Raw genomic sequence first — 19985 nt, 5'->3', positions numbered from 1 at the left:
AGACCCGGAGTGGAATGTGCGGCTTCAATGCAAGTGGCGCCGCTGATACGGGTTTCTCTCCGGCACTCCTTCAGTGTGTGGATAGTCTGACCTTGTTGTACGCCGGCAGCTCCTTGCCGTGTGTACACACCGGGGTCTCGTGGCGTGGCGGCACCCCAGTGAACTCTGCCACCGTTCCTGACTGTGCCGCGATGTTTGTGCTGCACACGGGACCGACTTGATGATGTGTGTGTGCCGGGTGGTCAGACTTCTCACTCGTCTCAGACTCCAATTGATAACGCGTTTCTCCGCTCACAGGGCGGCTTCCTCAATTCCGAATTGTAATATTTTATATGTGATTTTTTTTTTGTCAGATTACTTTGATAACTTTGTCAAGCAATGCCAATTGTAACTATTGCTGTTTTATGTATTGTGTCTATTTAATCTGTCTGGTATAAACTGAGGTATAGGTAAAAATAGTATAGACACAGTGCGCCTCAGGCAGAGTCAGCAAATGCGTGAGTGGTGATAAAGGGGTATTCCCAAATTGCCCCAACAGAGTACAAGTGACAAGAAAAGGTTTAACACCAACACGCTGTCTGCGCCTCCACCTTCACATGTATAAATAAAAGAATTATACAACCCTTATCTGCACAGCTTCGCTGTAAAGAGTGCATCCAGTACAAAAATCACAATGATGTTCTCATCAGACGGATGTCATAATCATATGAAAATAAAACAGAGAGTGGATCATAGCGTAACACAATTTAATACAATACAATAAAATTCGGTATGATACTTCAAGCTCCCTCCTGGGATAACAAAACTTAAAGCTCAATTACCGGAATAAAATGAGAACCTTAATGAAAAGAGTTCTCAATAAAGCATAAAATGTATAACAGCCTTGGAATCAACACATATTCTGAGGTGAGAGAAAAGTCTGCAATTACCCAAAAACATGGAGAACTAGATGGAATCAGTTCTCAATAAAGCATTTCAGGAAAGAACAGCTTGATGTTCAAGTTACCAGTCCTGGACCGCTGCAGCAGGTTCCTGGCTGATATCTTCTTCCCCAGAAGGTATGAAGGTCCTCTTGTGGCTGTGGTGTAGCTGCCCGGCAGCTACACCACAGCCACAAGAGGACCTTCATACCTTCTGGGGAAGAAGATATCAGCCAGGAACCTGCTGCAGCGGTCCAGGACTGGTAACTTGAACATCAAGCTGTTCTTTCCTGAAATGCTTTATTGAGAACTGATTCCATCTAGTTCTCCATGTTTTTGGGTAATTGCAGACTTTTCTCTCACCTCAGAATATGTGTTGATTCCAAGGCTGTTATACATTTTATGCTTTATTGAGAACTCTTTTCATTAAGGTTCTCATTTTATTCCGGTAATTGAGCTTTAAGTTTTGTTATCCCAGGAGGGAGCTTGAAGTATCATACCGAATTTTATTGTATTGTATTAAATTGTGTTACGCTATGATCCACTCTCTGTTTTATTTTCATATGATTATGACATCCGTCTGATGAGAACATCATTGTGATTTTTGTACTGGATGCACTCTTTACAGCGAAGCTGTGCAGATAAGGGTTGTATAATTCTTTTATTTATACATGTGAAGGTGGAGGCGCAGACAGCGTGTTGGTGTTAAACCTTTTCTTGTCACTGGTATAAACTGAGGAGTTGCATCACACATATCACATTGCTTGGATCTGCATATAACTTGCAGTTTTGGTCAGTTGCAATTAAATTTGTATTTCCAGTAGATTAATATGAGCAAACAAGTCATATGAATACACCTAACATTTATCCTCTTGTATTCCTTCTTCTTCACAGTCCATACATTATAACTGAATACATGGGCATCAGGAATGAAAGTTTTATGAAGGTGGCAGCAGTTGGCACATGGATGGGGGACTTTGTGACAGCCTGGATGGTGAGGATACAGTTTTGAGACTTCAACATTCTGCAGAAATTATAGCATTTACCATTGATCCTAGCAGTATGCTGCTGTACAATTCACTGGTTTAGTTTACATATAAAGTCATTTGTTTTTTGTTGCATAAGTAGGTCGTGGCAAAGCAGGCATTACTAGCTGTACTTGACATATTGGCACCTATTCTAACACATGCCACTATGTCTGTTCTTGGAGCTCACCCTCAATCACCCACCTCTAAAGCCGGCCATACATCTACAGATCGATTGTCAGATCTGGCTGGTTGGAACAAAAACCTGGTCATGATGAGAGCAGATGACAGTTGACCATTTGATTTGAAATGCTGGAAAACTGCCAAACTGCAGATATTACCAGGTGTTTGTTCCAACCGGCCCAATCTGACAATCGATCTGTAGATGTATGGCCAGCTTAAGTTTTGCTGGGTGTGTATCATTAGATCAGCAATTGAAAGGTCAACAGGGAAAAGGTTGACACATGAAAAACGTTGACAGGCTTTAGGTTGACACAAGCAAAACATTGACTAGAAAAGGTTGACATGAGTTTTTTTTTTTTACTTTAAGATGGGGGTCTTTGTTGAAATCTGCCAGCATAAACTCTGTATAAGTGTACCTCGTCCCCTCGCATGGCTCGCCATGCTTTGGGCAATACTTTAATTCTATGCCCCCTTGGATCGTGAAGTAAGAACAAGTTCGTTTGAAGGGAAAAAAAAAACCATAAAAAAAAAAACTACATAAAGCGTGCGGACCTATTGTCTTTCGACGGTACTTGTTTCCTATCTGGGCGCCCACTAAGTTAATTGAGCACCATGCTATTCTCCGTAGTGAAATCTGATCGCATCGCATCGTACACATACACGATATTGAACGATGCGATGCGATGCGATGCGATCCGATTCGATTTCCCATAGGAAACAATGTTAAATGGCTCAATTTAGCCAAATTATCATAGGAACAATAGTAAATGGGCCAAAAACACCCCTGAACATTGAAATGTCCCCCCAAAAGTAGTTGACGCCACCCCGCCATCAACGTGAACCCGAAGCGTGGCGAGCGCAGCGAGCCCGCGAGGGGCGGCGGTACGCGTCCTCCGACCTTTTCATGCCCTACTATCCACTAGGGCGTGGAGTGAGAATAGAATAGTGTGGCGAGCGCAGCGAGCCACCGAGCCCGAAGCGTGGCGAGCGGACGCGGATACCTTCACAGGTAAACGCGTCCCTTTGCGGGCTTCCCAGGTGTCCGCGTCGCCATGGACACCTGGGAAGCCCGCGAGGGGACGCGTATAACTGTGAAGGTATCCGCGTCCCCTCGCGGGGCTCGCTGCGCTCGCCACGCTTCGGGCTCGGTGGCTCGCTGCGCTCGCCACACTATTCTATTCTCACTCCACGCCCTAGTGGATAGTAGGGCATGAAAAGGTCGGAGGACGCGTACCGCCGCCCCTCGCGGGCTCGCTGCGCTCGCCACGCTTCGGGTTCACGTTGATGGCGGGGTGGCGTCAACTACTTTTGGGGGGACATTTCAATGTTCAGGGGTGTTTTTGGCCCATTTACTATTGTTCCTATGATAATTTGGCTAAATTGAGCCATTTAACATTGTTTCCTATGGGAAATCGGATCGCATCGCATCGCATCGCATCGTTCAATATCGTATATGTGTACGATGCGATGCGATCCGATTTCAGTACGGTGCCGTACGTAGAAAACCTGGGCGCCCAGATAGGAAACAAGTACCCTTTCGACCAATAGTAGTTGACCTTTTGACTATTGGCCTAATTGCTATTAACCGGATCCAGTTTTGCTGTAGTATACTGTAGTATACTGTCTGTCAAACCTGGCTATATATTTAGCCCCTTCCCCTATCTTTTAATACAGTTCTATAGTAAACTGTAATGGGGGGGGGGGGGGTTACTTTTTAGAACTAATGAGTCTACAGCTGGACAGGTATGGTGTCACTGGCAAAAAAACTACGGTAAACAAAAACATTTTGATACAATAAATTAGTAGAGTGTAAATAGAGCTTTTCCATAATGGAACCCATAAGTAACTAAAAAAAAAATATGCAACCATATGTACAGTAATAGCATGAAAGTTGCGGGCACATGCACAGTTTAACTATTTAATATATACTGTGGATTTAAAGCGGCAATAATTTAAAAGGTAAAAGTGATCAGTCAGCTAGCTTAATAATGAAAGGACTAGCCACTGGTAAAGATAGAAGAGAGCAGTTTATGGAATGAAATTAAATATGCTACTTTCGGTTTTACCCATATCACGCATTGTATTCGCCAATATTAGTCTTACATGAAAGCAAATATGAGCATATTCCTCATGCTTTCATTTTGCTAGATGCACGCCAAGGGCATTGAACAACAGCAGTGTATTCAACCTGGGGTAAATAATTGAATAAATGACCAGTATAGAAATTAAGAAATAATTAAATGGGAGCTATAAAAAAGCTGACTAGATTTTAGTTCAATAGTAGCCTAAGTCAATTGGGTAATGGATGCTAAGCAATTAGAACTACAATAACAAAATCCAATAAATAATTACTGTAAGTGCATATTGACATACAGTAGGATCTGTTCTTTTTGAAATACTAACCTGAAAGAGATCAAAATGAAGAAGTAGGAGGTTTTATTTTAAGGAATGGTGTTAGATACATACTTGATAAATACAGCTCCCTAGAATGATAAAAAAAAAAAACGTTTAGGTTAGTTTATAATAACCTTTGAACAGAAAGTTATTTCTTCATAAATATTAAGTACATTAATTTGTACCTCCAACTGCATTGGATTACAATGGAAATATGTCTATCTACGTTCCCATAAGCCAGTGGTTCCCAAACTGTGTGCCTCAGCACCCTGGGGTGCCTCAAGACACGTGCAGGGGTGCCCTGGGTTGGTGGTCCAGGACCAAATCAAATTATTTATGGTCAAATAGGCAAAACCTAGTGCTTCTTGCTTCCAATTATAAGTTATGTGGACAAATAGAAGCAAATCATGTGCTTTGCCACAAAATTTAACCTAGGAATGGCCTATAAACACAAATTACGTTATTTAATATTTTTTTCAAAATGTGTCCATAAGAAACTTTTGGCCTAGGGATGCCATGAAAAAAATTCTGACTCTCTATGGTGCTGTGATTGACAAAAGTTTGGGAACCACTGCCATAAGCAATAAAAAGTGGAAAAGCAAACACACTGAAACTTTTCAGATATCAATGTTTATAAGTTGGAAATAAGTTCTAAATTAATACTTGTCTGAAAAGAATACACTGCAAATGGTTGAGAGTAAAGTAAAATAAGAAAATAAACTCTAATCCTCTCCTGGTCTAACTTGCCTACTGACGTTAATAAGCCTTTTAACTGACCGGGGCCCTCTCTCTAATTCCAGAGACCCTGTAATCAGCATATACTTGAGTTGAACTAATTTAAAAAAATACGTTTTTAAGTTACAAACAAAAAATTAACAACAGTTAATTTTAGACTGGGCAATAAGCAGTCCTCTAGCTGTTGATGAACTACACATGCCAGCATTCCCTGAAACAGATCTACGGTTTAGTCAGGTTGGTCTATCTATTTTTCAAGACCATAGTGATTTTAAACCTTCTGGTTTCCTCAAGGCATTTTATATGCAATTATGTATAAGGTCGGGGAGGTGTGAGCTCCACATTTAATACTGCAGTATTGTTTTAACATAAACACTAATAATGCGAATAGCTCCCCTCCATATCAGTCTATCAGCAAACGCTAGAACTATAGATCCAGGGAAACAGTGGTTCAAAATAAAACAATGCCACATCCCGCTCATTTCTAATGTTTTTAGCTTGCCCTTACTGTGGTCTAGACTTACTGGGTCTAGATTGTTGCAGCTCCTCTCTCTGTTCATGGTTGCGACAATCTTGGTTTCTTCTTTCACCGGCCAATCTCTGTCCTGGACTCCTAGTCAAGTGAGCACCTTCATTCCTTCACAGTGAAGCACTTGTTTGGTGGGATTAATAAACTGCTCCTGGACACTCCCTCATTATCTGATGTTCAGTTATTCATTTGTAATTCCTTTGGCAATTTTTTTCCATTAACCCCTGGTGCCAATCCTTTGACATGTATTTACTAGCTTCATCTCTGTGCTAGTGCCTAGCCACACAGTCCCTACAATATCAGTCCAAAAAACCTTCTATTAGTAGATGTGTGTTGTGTGACATCATTGCATAATAATCTTATTACTAATTAACTATTATAACTAGAAATAACCACACATACAACTGAAGTGCCTTTTAAAATTGGTCAACCAGAATTTATTTAAATCTTTAAACTAAATATGGTGGCAATAAGAAAGAACAGCCAGACCCACAGTGACCTTACGACTTAACGCCGACACATGTCAACGACATGGTATTCTTTAATTTATTGGCAACGTAATACACCATAATAGAGCCGGCCAGAGAGCCAAACCCCAATGACCCCCGGTAGGAAAGCCACTCTATACAATGTATTGGGCTAATAGCGCACCCTAAAAACAGCAGCGCAATAGCCACTGTTACTGCCGTTTTTTCCCGCCACAAATATGGGTTGACAAACCCCGACCGGCAAAGAAAAAGAAAAACGGATGCAGACAAAAAGGTGACTTGGGGAGGGAGGGTGGGAAAAATTCCAGAGAAAGGGATGGAATATTCTAGTGCAGTGGTCGCCAACCTTATTTGGGGTGTGAGCTACTCGAGAAAAATGAAACCACTTGCAGAGCTACAGTACTAAAAATGTTTTTAGAAAAATCTGCTAATTTCTCATGTGGTCCCCGTACCTGTCTAGCCAACTTCCAACGGATCCCCTCTCCATCTTGCAGTGACTCCCAACTACCTTCCCACTTATATCTGTGGGAGTGTCAGCTGTTCTGCTGTCTCCCACCAGTGGCTACTGGTGCTGTGCATCTTCGTGGTCTTCCGGACCAGTCTGCAATGGGACAATGACACCAGATCCCGCTGCAGCTGCCGGTAGCTTCCGGGTTCTCGCTTCCTGATTTGTGGCGGCTCTTGGAGTCAGGTCCAGATTTCAGGCACTTAATCCCAGCTGACAGCAGTAGGCGAGCTACCCAATCTATGACTGTGAGCTACTGGTAGCTCGCGAGCTACAGGTTGGAGACCACTGTTCTAGTGCATCTGACAAAATGTCAGATTAACACCTCCCTGACACTCCCTTTATTTAAATTACCTACAGTCTAACCTGTTAACTGTTTCACTACCTAACTGTACTATGCAAGGCTCACACAAACCCCTTAACCTAGAAGTTTATAATCACTTGTGCTATTTGCACTCACTCTTCATATTTGCATCATACTCTACTGGAGCCTGTGATCCCTCACCAGTCACTCCATGGGGTAGCCAAGCATACTGAGATCTATGGGTTCCCGCCTACGCCCAAGTCCATCCTGCATTTGACAATTTTTGGTGAACACCAGAAGGAGTGTTCTCCATGTCACCTCTACAATTAGAGAGAAATCAGTGTAGACTGGATCTGAAGTGCTCTAGACATTCTAGTGTTGTGATACTTCACAATGCGACTGTATATTTCGAAAAAAAAATATGGACAGGGTGAGAGGGATGGTGGCTTTCTCCATGTATCTATTCAGATACCCTTTCCTGTGTATTTGGGATCCTCCTGTGATGACATTTTCTTAGTTTATAGTAAAAACATAAAATTTATGTAGGAGTATTCAATGTTTTTTGAGAGTCTGGCTCACCGCTCACTGTTCTGTGTCCCTGTGATCTCGCTGAAGTGCTCACCACTTTTTCTTATCTCCTCATTTCTGACTTCCTCAGTATTCAACGTGTGGCCAGCTCGCCGGCCCCTTTTGCGAACTTAGCATAATTATGCGAGTTCAAATGGGAGAGCTGTAACTGGAGACATCTGTTACCTCCTGCTCTCCACGTGAGCTGGTCAGACTGGGATATTCTCAGCAGCGTGTTCCTCACATTTGTGGACTTGTATTTTTTTACAAAGGTTTAGAAAGGTAAATATTTTGTTCAGTATTTATTTTACAACAAATGGCTGTGTGACTATTTTAATTGGGTTTGTGCAGACGGGTGTATTTTGTTCTGTTTGGCCTTTATCCTTGTGTTGTGCTTTTAGCATTGTTTCTTTGCCCTGTGTTTTTATTAAATTTATTTAAATTTGTATAATTGTTAGCGTGTTTAAAAGCCTGTTTGGGGGTTAGGTGAGGAAGAAGAGAGGAAGCATGGGAAATTACTAGGAGCATTCCAAAATGATTTCTTATTGGTTACCATTAACCCCTTCCTGACAGAGCCAGTTTTTGCGTTCCTGACAGAGCCCTTTTTTTCAAATCTGACATGTATCACTTAAGTGGGGATAACTTTTTTTTGCTTTTACTTATCCCAGTGATTTTGAGATTGTTTTTTCGTGACACATTGTACTTCAAATTAGTGGTAAATTTGGGTCGATACAGTCTGTGTTTTTTTGTGAAAAATACCAAAATGTCGTAAAAAAATGGAAAATTTAGCAATTTGCAAAATGTTAAATTTTCTGCTTGTGAGACAAATAATCATACCACTCAAAATAGTTAATAACTAACATAGACCATATGTCTACTTTATGTTTCCATCATTATTTCAACTTCCTTTTAATTTTTTTGGACACTAGGAGGCTTACAATATGAATAGCAAATTCTCAAATTTTCAAGAAAATTTCAAACACTGATTTTTTTAGGGACCAGTTCAGTTCTGATGTGACTTTGAGGGACTTGTATGTGAGACACCCCCATAAATGATACCATTTCAAAAACTGCACCCCTCACAGTATTCAAAACAGCATTTTGGAAGTTTGTTAACCCTTTAGGTGTTTCACAGGAATTAAAACAAAGTGTAGGTGAAATTTCAAAATTTCATTTTTTTTGCAGATTTGCAATTTTAATACATTTTTCTAAGGAACACAGTACATTTTACTAGAGAAATGTGACTAAAAATTGATTCCCCCAATTCTTTTGTTTTCATAAATATCCTATATGTGGCCCTAGTGTGCACGTTGACCAAACCACAGGCTTCATAATAGAAGGAGCACCTACTTGATTTTGGAGCCTCCTTTTTATGAGATTATTTTTTAGGCACCATGTAGGTTTCTAGGCACCATAAGAATTTAGGAACCCCCCCACAAGTGACCCCATTTTGCAAACTACACCCCTCAGGGAATTCATCTAGGGGTATAGTGTACATTTCAAACCCCCAGGGGTTTCACCAATTTTGATACAACTGGGCAGTGAAAATGAAAAATTACATTTTTTTACACAAAAATGCAGTTCTGGCTCAAAATTTTTCATTTTCATAAGGTATGAAGGAGAAAAAGCACCCCAAAATCTGTGCCCCAATTTCTCCCGAGTATGGCAATGCCTCATATGTGACCAAAAAATACCATTTGGGTGCATGGCAGGACTCAGAAAGGAAGGAGTGATTTTTGGATTCATCTAGGGGTATAGTGTACATTTCAAACCCCCAGGGGTTTCACCAATTTTGATACAACTGGGCAGTGAAAATGAAAAATTACATTTTTTACACAAAAATGCAGTTCTGGCTCAAAATTTTTCATTTTCACAAGGAATGAAGGAGACAAAGCACCCCAAAATCTGTGCCCCAATTTCTCCCGAGTACGGCAATGCCTCACATGTGACCAAAAAATACCATTTGGGTGCATGGCAGGACTCAGAAAGGAAGGAGTGATTTTTGGATTTTGCAGCTCAGATTCTGGTGGAATGTTGGTGGGTGCTATGTCGCATTAGCAAGACCCCCAAAGCACCAATACAGTGGAACCCCCCCACAAGTGACCCCATTTTGCAAACTACACCCCTCAGGGAATTCATCTAGGGGTATAGTGTACATTTCAAACCCCCAGGGGTTTCACCAATTTTGATACAACTGGGCAGTGAAAATGAAAAATTACATTTTTTTACACAAAAATGCAGTTCTGGCTCAAAATTTTTCATTTTCAGAAGGTATGAAGGAGAAAAAGCACCCCAAAATCTGTGCCCCAATTTCTCCCGAGTACGGCAATGCCTCATGTGTGACCAAAAAGTGGCAGGACTCAGAAGGGAAGGAGTGATATTTGGATTTTGCAGCACAAATTCTGGTGGAATGTTGGTGGGTGCTATGTCGCATTAGCAAGACCCCCAAAGCACCAATACAGTGGAACCACCCCACAAGTGACCCCATTTTGCAAACTACACCCCTCAGGGAATTCATCTAGGGGTATAGTGTACATTTCAAACCCCCAGGGGTTTCACCAATTTTGATACAACTGGGCAGTGAAAATGAAAAATTACATTTTTTTACACAAAAATGCAGTTCTGGCTCAAAATTTTTCATTTTCAGAAGGTATGAAGGAGAAAAAGCACCCCAAAATCTGTGCCCCAATTTCTCCCGAGTACGGCAATGCCTCATGTGTGACCAAAAAGTGGCAGGACTCAGAAGGGAAGGAGTGATATTTGGATTTTGCAGCACAAATTCTGGTGGAATGTTGGTGGGTGCTATGTCGCATTAGCAAGACCCCCAAAGCACCAATACAGTGGAACCCCCCCACAAGTGACCCCATTTTGCAAACTACACCCCTCAGGGAATTCATCTAGGGGTATAGTGTACATTTCAAACCCCCAGGGGTTTCACCAATTGTGGTACAACTGGGCAGTGAAAATAAAAAATTACATTTTTTTACACAAAAATGCAGTTCTGGCTCAAAATTTTTCATTTTCATAAGGTATGAAGGAGAAAAAGCACCCCAAAATCTGTGCCCCAATTTCTCCCGAGTATGGCAATGCCTCATATGTGACCAAAAATACCAGTTGGGTGCATGGCAGGACTCAGAAGGGAAGGAGTGATTTTTGGATTTTGCAGCTCAGATTCTGGTGGAATGTTGGTGGGTGCTATGTGGCATTAGCAAGACCCCCGAAGCACGGTGAAATTATGAACCTAATAATCCATAGATGTGTGGTATATTTTAAAACACTCCTTTATACATAGGCCGGGTTTGTCGGGGCAAGTGTCACACTGGAAAATAGTTTGCTTTCTTATTCCCTTTTTATAGCAAACTTTGCACCTTTTTTGTGTCCTGCCCTTTCTTGCAGTGGAGGGGATTTCGTTCGGAAAATGCTGCCCTGGTACAATACGGGGGCCAGTACTAGAAGTACTGGGGCCCTCTGCCTGCTGGTTCCCAAATACTAGGCCCTTTATGACTTCCTCTTGAAAGTGCATAAATGTCCCCCTCTGGCCGGTAGAACGGAATAGCACGTAAGCGTTATACAGTGCCATCTGGATGATATACACGGCCAGCTTCTTGTACCAGATTTTTGTTTTCCGCAGGGCACTGTACGGCTTCAGTACCTGATCTGAAAGATCCACTCCGCCCATGTACCTATTGTAATCCAGGATACAATTAGGTTTTGAGGTGTGGGTACTGGTACCTCGTACAGGGACGGAGGTGGTACTGTCTCCATGAATTGTTGTCAGTATAAGGACATCCCTCTTGTCCTTATATTTGACCAACAACATATTTTCGGTGCATATTCCCCTGCTTTCACCCCTTCTCATTATTTGGGCAATGTGCGTTTTTGGGAGGCCTCTTTGGTTCTTGCGCACAGTACCGCAAGCTGCTGTACCTCTTGAACCAAGGGCCTTAAACAGGGGGATGCTAGTGTAAAAGTTATCCACATAGAGGTGATAACCTTTATCCAGGAAGGGGTGCACTAAATCCCAGACAATTTTTCCACTAACACCTACGAGGGAGGGGGGGCATTCTGGCGGTTCAATTCTTGAATCCTTCCCTTCATATACCCTAAACCTGTGAGTGTACCCTGAGGTGCTTTCACACAGCTTATACATTTTTATGCCATACCTTGCCCTCTTACTGGGAAGGTACTGCCGGAATTTAACCCTTCCTTTAAAATGTATAAGGGACTCGTCTATGCAAATGAATTTATCTGGGATGTACATCTCTTCAAATTTGGCACTGAAATGATCAATGACCGGCCTGACTTTGAATAGCCGGTCAAAGATGGGATCATCTCTGGGTGGGCACTGTGCATTATCGTTGTAATGCAAAAATTTAAGGATCGTCTCAAATCGAGCCCGGGGCATGGCCATACGGTAAAATGGGGTGCTGTACAGAACATCTGTACTCCAATATTGCCTAATTTCTGGCTTTTTTACTATGCCCATATGAAACACCAGACCCCAAAACGTCATCATCTCTACTGCATCTACAGGGGTCCACCTAGCAAATGATGACGTGGGGTTTTGAGCAATAAACTGCTGGGCATATAAATTACTTTGGTCCACCATTAAATTTATAAAATCATCAGAGAAAAATAATTTGAAAAAGTCAATTTCTCTGAGACCTGTGTAATCAAATTGGATTCCTGGCATGGCCAAAAACTCAGGAACCTGGGGCTCCTGGTGGTGGGGTCCATACGAGATCAATTATTGGGGGGTGGGTCTCAGCTGCTCTACGGGGGCGTCTTTGAGGGGGTCCCTCATCACCAGAGGAGGAAGAGGAGCTTAAGACGAATCCTTCAAATTCCCCGCTTGCATCACTGGCTGTGTCAGAGTCAGAGGCAAGCATGGCATATGCCTCCACCGCTGAATACATTCTTCTGGATGACTGGGATGACATTTGGGATGACATTTGGGATGACATTTGGGATGCCATTTTTATTTTTGTGTTACTGGTAGTGAAATGTTTCAACACGTGTATAGTGTAGGGGGGGGTACAAACTTTATTTCAACCCGGGGGGTGTGTAGTGTGTATGTAGTGCAGAAAAAAAAAAATACTTTAAGGGGTTAAAAAAAAAAAAATTGAAGGGGTTATTGAAGTACATTTATTTATATATGCAAAGTCTATCTAATTTATTCATTTCGCACGCAACCAATAATTGAATGTCCAGATTTATAATCAATGAATATTATTTATGAATGTAAACTGATGAAACTGTATCATGGATTACAAAATATAACAATACAGGTATTTATACATAATAACGATTATTATTCTCCAGCATCCTTAAATGAAGCTAACCTCAGTGTTATATACTGTGTATGCGAATACAGCGCGGGAGGGGGCGTGGCTATGAAGCAGCCATTTTGTGTAACCAAGTCTTTGTGTCCGCCATTTTGTGTACTGCCGCATGGCACACAAAGGAACCTTATTGTCGGCCATTTTGGCCAGAACACATGTAAATCTGCAGCATGGCATTCCTCCATCTTAGCACGCAAAGGAAACCTTAGCAAAAGACTATTAACTTCCGCCTGGCAATCACACATACACTGACTGTACGTTCATTATTTCTATTCACATCATTTACTCCAAATTTAACCTTTAACCTGCAACATGCGATACTCACCGTCCTGACTATTAACTTGCACATCCATCAAACACATTAAACCTGTTGCACACACACTTAATATATATTTAATCTGTCTATGCACTTCCGCACAGAACACCCAAATAGTACCACACAATCCAAGGACCAATCACATCACAATCACATCACAAGCTATTACACACACACCATCCGAGCATCACGCTATCCACATTTGTTATATATATGTAGGCTCCATCAGATAGTCTATCCAGACACTCTCACTGGACACCACACAAAGCACTCGCACTCTGTTCTTGCATAGCCTTACACATGCATTCAAACACCAAGAATCCAGACAATAGTGAACTACCCTCACAGCACATGTTTCTCAAAGTCACATCCGAATATCTAGATAATCTAGCCAGACAATATACTTTAAAAGCCTTCCGCAATCACACTTGGACATACAGTGGCACATAGCAAACAAAAAGAAGCTATTTACACTCCTTGCATACAAAAGATCCAGGACCTAGGCCTTTGCTTTGCCACATGGCAGCAGCAGGATTAGGCCTCACTTTGTCCACATGTAAACGTACACGGCTATATCTATGTATTTAAGCATATCCTCGCTCACAATTCATAACTACAGGCTAGCTAACCATCATTCACACAGATCAACTTCAACTACAGACAGAAGCTTTCTTTGTCCAAACCATAGGTACGCTGGGCCTATGCACATGTTAGTATCTGAAGACAAACTAAGAATGGAAGTTAACTACTCTTAAACTCTCTAGCATAATCCATATACCATAACCGGGGTCCTAGTACACAATATAATTATATGATACATAATACTTATCACATCCAAATCCATATGTTATGGAAGGAGCCTCCCGGTGAAGCGAGACCCATCCTCTCTGTGTCTTGATCGAACAGCAAATGGCTGTGTGTTTCTCTCTTGCTTAAGCAAGAGAACTCTCGGGGGAGGGGAGAATCTATTCATTCACCTGGTTTCACTTAGCTTATAGACACGCCCCTTTGTTTGCTGTATCTTGTGACTGGCTTAGCTAGTCTCTTTGGAAATGTTAATGACTTCATCTCTAATGCTGGTTTAAGAATATGCTACTACTAACAATATCCATTGTAATATTTCTCTGCAATGTGATATGGAATTCTAATAACTGTCATCTGACAGTTATTATAATTTCGCACCCTTTGAGTCCAAACATGACATTTATGGGATAAAAGATTATTTATCCTTGACTATATTAATTTAGTGGGCATGATTATAATTATAATTATGGAAATTATATGCTGGGAAAAATTAGGCATTGACAGGGTTAAAAAAAAAAAAATTGAAGGGGTTAAAAAAAAAAAAAAAAAAGGTCCTGCGCCAAAAATTGAGCACAGATGTTGGTCAGTAACGTCCGTCACTGAACAGCGCTCAAAGGCAACAGGAATTTGATCAAAAAAAAAAAAAAATAGATCAACCCTGTGCCGAAAAAGATTATCAGTGATGTACGTCACTGATCAGCGCACAGTGGCCACAGGACACCCACAAAATCACAGTGTGTGTAAAAAAAAGACCCCACAGCACCCACAAAAAAAAAGGTGATCAGTGATGCGACACTGATTACCAGTGAGGGGCAGCAGGTGCACAACCTTTGGTGCAACTGACAGTGCAACTGGCAGGTATATATATAAAAAAAAAAAAAAACCTCTGCACCCCCAAAAAGTTGCTGATCACCTCAGATATAGTGATCAGCACAAAAGGCGGGGGCAGCAGACACAAAATTTAGCACTCTCTATCACTCTCTGTCACTATCTCTCTCTATCTCTCTATCTATCACTCTATGACACTGCAGCAGCAGCACTGACAGTTATATATATGAAAAATAACCCCTGCACCCCCAAAAAGTTGCTGGGGGTGCACAAAAGGGGGGCAGCAGACACAAAATATAGCAGTCTCTATCACTCTCTGTCACTATCTCTCTCTATCTCTCTATCTCTCACTATCTATCACTCTATGACACTGCAGCAGCAGCACTGACAGGTATATATATATATATAAAAAAAAAACCCTGCGCCCCCAAAAAGTTGCTGATCAGTTAATTTATACTGATCAGCACAAAAGGGGGGGCAGCAGTCAGTTATATAAAAAAATATATAGCACAATCTGTCACTATCTCTCTATCTCTCTCTCTCTATCTCTCTCTATCTCTCTCTATCTCTCTATCTATAACTCTATTACACTGCAGCAGCACAAAATATAGCACTCTCTGTCACTAGGCCTCTCTATCTCTCTCTATCTCTCTCTCTCTATCTCTCTATCTAATAACTCGCAGCAGCACAACACAGCACAACACAGCACAGGATGTCACAAGAAGAAGCAAGATCCAGGCAGTGATCAGGTAAGTATTTAGCAAGGTTCTGGTCAGTAAATGGCGACAGCTGGGCACGGTGACCGCACTGCACGCTATTCCAGACCGGAATGGCGTCTGCAGTGCAGTCACCGTTAGTTTAAACCCCCCTCCATGGCTGTGATTGGTCCGTCGGTCCGACGAACCAATCACGGCCTTTGGGGGCGGGGTGAGGTGGGGTGACACCAGTGTCACCCTTACACCCCGCGGTGATTGGTGCTGTACTTTACAGCACCAATCACCTCCGATCCCGTGTCACCGGCGAACGTTATTCGCCGGTGACACAGAAAACGCTGTGAATGGCTGTTCACACTGAACAGCCAATCACAGCGATCGCCGACGGGGGGGCGGCATCGCAGCCCCCCCTGGGCATGCAGGGACATGTCTGCTGTCAGGGACAGCAGACATCGTCCCTCTGTCACTGCGTCTTTAGACGCAGTGACAGTTAGAAGTCATGACGTATATATACGTCATGTGTCGGGAAGTACTTCCCGGCCATGACGTATATATACGTCAAATGTCGGGAAGGGGTTAAAATAACTTATTAAATTCCAAATAAATTAATATAGAAGTACAGCATTATGGTACTTGCAAGAAATACATTAGAGTACATTTTTTTTAATTTATAAGCCATAAAAAACAAAAAAAATAACAACTTTAACAAAGATAGCCCTACAGTTTACCTAAAAAAGATGCCGAGTGAAAAATGGAGAACATCTCTAAAAAAAGAAACCAGCAGGACTCGCAATTTGTGCATTGAATACACTTTTGGTGAGAGACACTAAAATCCCCATTGAACAGACATGGGGAGAAGTGCAGGGTTAACTGAGTTAGCTTCGCAAAATATTTTTGGAGAAGCAACAGAGCTGAATACAGGGAAGCACAAAATAGGAGAGAAAAGTACACTACTCTCCAAAAAACATGCACACTCACCGTTATTTACGGCAACATAGGAGCATTGAATACATGCCATGGAGTTTTTCAGTTTTTTTTTTTATAAATTAATGATGAATAGCACAAAAACAAAATTAATACATAATGAATTTTCAAAGAAATATATAATGAAAACCTAAAAATGTAAGCAGAGGCAGTGGATCAAATGCATTAAAATATTTTACAGGTATGGAAACGAGAACTATTGGACAGATGGAGATTATGTGCTGTCAGTTACTATGTATCTGCAGTTTAGTTTATCAGATGTTCTCTGTAAGAATTCAGGTAGAGTAAAAGTTTTGGAGTAAAACTTGGCTGCAGATGATATTGGTCCCTATGTTATTGCGGAGGGAGCTCATTTTGTCTTGATTCTCCTGCAGCTACAGTGATTGCTGTTATTTGATTAAAGGTTATGAAAACAAATTCTGCACAGGGAGCACGTATCCGATAGAAGTGAATCTGCCACATGTTGTTGTTGCATAATTTAATTCTTGCATCGATGCCAACACAATGCTTTTGCCCTTGGAAAAAGATTTTAGTAATTGCTTTTATTTGAGACTGTATTTAATTTACTGAGCTGTTGGTCAATAATATCTCCCCCAAAAAATATAAATTACCAAAGACCTGAACTGCTTTTCGTTCACTTAATATATTACTCTTCTTGTTTTGTTTGATTTAGTGTAAGTCAGATACAGGTGGTGAACGCATAAGTGTGGAGAATTTATCCCTGGTGCATCCTAATTCTGTAGCAGCGGAGAAACTGGGATGTGGGAATGTGAGTGGTATTATTTTCCACAATATGGAAATGTTCCTCCACCATTGTAGGGAGGGGGGGGGGGGGGTTGGAGGGGAACACCCAGCGTTTTATGGTGTCCACATGAAAACACTGGGCATTCGCCTGGGAATGCAGGCATGGTGTTCCCTGTTCAGGGCCTGTGGCTGACGTCGCATGATGCCCGCCCTGTCTTCTCCGATCAGCAGCTGTAATAAAAGTCAGTTGAGACAGACTTTTATTACCGAAGGCAGGAGAAATCATTCGATGGTAAGTGACTATTGAATGTTTTCTCCTGCTAGCTGCCGGATGCGTGTTAGCAGACATGCATGCGGACACATCCCCATGCATGCTACCAAGGGGATTCAGGTCATTAATTTCAACTTATAATGACTATTCCACGGATAGTAGGACGATTTTTAAGAAAAATTATAGCATACTTAAACAAGATGATATACAAAATTCTATTATCATTTCAGAACCAAAATTCATCTTTCGAAAGAATAAGTCTCTGAATTATTTAGCACCTAGCTATTTGAAGGCCGAAGTAGGGGAAATAAAACAAAAAAACTGGTTAGACAAAGCACAAATTTTGGGTTGCTACAAATGCTGTAAAAACAGATGCATCACTTGTGACTATGGCCCTTATTCTGGTTGATGCGGTAATGTCCGCGTGCGTTCGTGTCGCCGATGTTTTGTGTCTGCGCATGTGCATAGGCGTCTCTGCGCATGTGCGAACTGAACGCACGTCCAAATTCCGCATGAAATGTGTACACTACGAACAGGGGGTGGAGAGGGGAGTGAAGGGCTGTTTGGGCTCATTACCATATGTTTACACCCCGCGTTTCATGGGCGTTCCCATGAAAACGCTGGGCGTACGTATGGTAATGCGGCCGTGACGCACGTGTAGGGGGCGGACATATGACATTGCCGGATGTCAGCTGCCCGCCCAGATCCCTGCTTTTGCACAGAGAAATGCCTGTGTGGTCTGAGGTTGCGGGAGCTGGCGGACCACTCGGTCCTGCATTCGATGGGGGAGGTTCCAAGAGATGGAGGAGGTGTATCCTTGAGAAATCCACTCGTGCTCCGTGCGGTCAGCGACTTACCGCATTCGGACGGAGTGAGCGATCCGTACGAAAGGCGGGGTTTAGGACGCACGGTCCTGCCCGCATATTCGGCTCCGTCCGCACCGACCAGATTAAGGCCCTATATCACAAATAAAACAACTACAGTAAAAACAGAAGAAAGTGACAGATTTATATGTGACTAATAGTTTTATTAATTGTGACACCTCTTACATTATTTACCTACTGAAATGCAGCTGTAATATGAGATACATAAGGAGAACGACTAAACCCTTGAAACAACGGTTTTTAGAACATAGAAGAAATATCTTATTTCAAATACAAACCCATAGTGTCTCCCGACACTTCTTTCTTCATCATAATAGTGACCCAAAAGCACTTAGTGTCACTGGTTTAGAACACATCCCCCATACAATACGAGCAGGGCCGGTGCAAGCCTCCCCCCCCCCCCGCCCCAGGCAAATCCTCCGCCCGATGCACCCCCCAACGCATGCGCGGTCATGGGGGGGTTGCGGGCGTCACTGCGGCGGGCGCCCGGGTGCGGGGGGGACTGTTTTGCGGGAGATACCGCAGCGGGCACCCGCACTTCGGGGGGGGGGGGGTAGGCGTATACTGCAGTGGCGATACCGTGTCCAGGGGGTAGGCCATCTACATATAATATTACAGATCAAAACCATTTATTTCCTTACTATAGGTCTTTACTGCTCATTATATTCATGTAGTTTAACAATTTTTCTCAAAAATGATGGAAAATCAATCAGCAATAATCCCAGTTAGATATCCACGTATTGATTTGAGATAACAGCTGAAGTATTTCTAAGACACATGTGCCCATGATAGTGTCTGTAAGCCTCTCCCAATGTAGGTGACGTAACCAGAGATCACTGGTAACTATGCGTTCCGGGACCTGGCTGTAGTTTGCGCTCCAAAAAAACGGGAATTGTCATTATGACATTCCGGACCCCGGAAGTATAGCGGAAACACCGCTACTCCGGCCAGCGTTCCAAAGGCCGGAAATGTGTCATATGACACTCCGGACCCCGGAAGTATAGTGGAAATACCACTACTCTGAGAAAATATTTTCAGTAAGTAATAACTTTTATATAATAACTCATTTCTGGTGATTCTTAGAAACGTTTATTTTAGGTTGGTCTTCTGCTCACTTCACAATGCTTATGAATGTATTTTTTATAATAAATTAGATAATGATTGTTAATTGCCTGACCAAATATGGGCTGTTACTTATTAAGTAAGGGTATTTAAACCCCACACTACCAGACAGCAACATCACCTTGAAAAAGCTGATATATTCAGTGAAATGCGTCGGTGGATTTTAATACCCTTTCTGGCACCAAGGAACTTTGATACATTCTCCAAGGTCTGGTAACCTCTCCTGTGGCAAAATCCCTTACTGGCAACCCGTTTAGCACTATGCTTCATCCCAATAAAGGAACGCCACCCATGGTAAGCCCTATAAGGGTCCATGATATTCCTCCA

General features: G+C 42.1%; 1 protein-coding gene across 1 annotated transcript in view; it reads left to right on the top strand.

Moving 5' to 3' along the window:
* TMEM117 (transmembrane protein 117) overlaps nucleotides 1-19985 on the top strand; it is a 336233-nt gene that overhangs the window by 183213 nt on the left and 133035 nt on the right. Inside the window, exon 4 of the mRNA XM_083182660.1 lies at nucleotides 1815-1914. Coding sequence (XP_083038786.1) covers nucleotides 1815-1914 — 100 coding nt within the window. The remainder of the gene's footprint in view (nucleotides 1-1814; nucleotides 1915-19985) is intronic.

Source organism: Crinia signifera, chromosome 4 (assembly GCF_055691185.1).
Source record: "Crinia signifera chromosome 4, ASM5569118v1, whole genome shotgun sequence".
NCBI lineage: Eukaryota > Metazoa > Chordata > Amphibia > Anura > Myobatrachidae > Crinia > Crinia signifera.
This window is presented reverse-complemented; position numbering and strand designations above follow the sequence as displayed.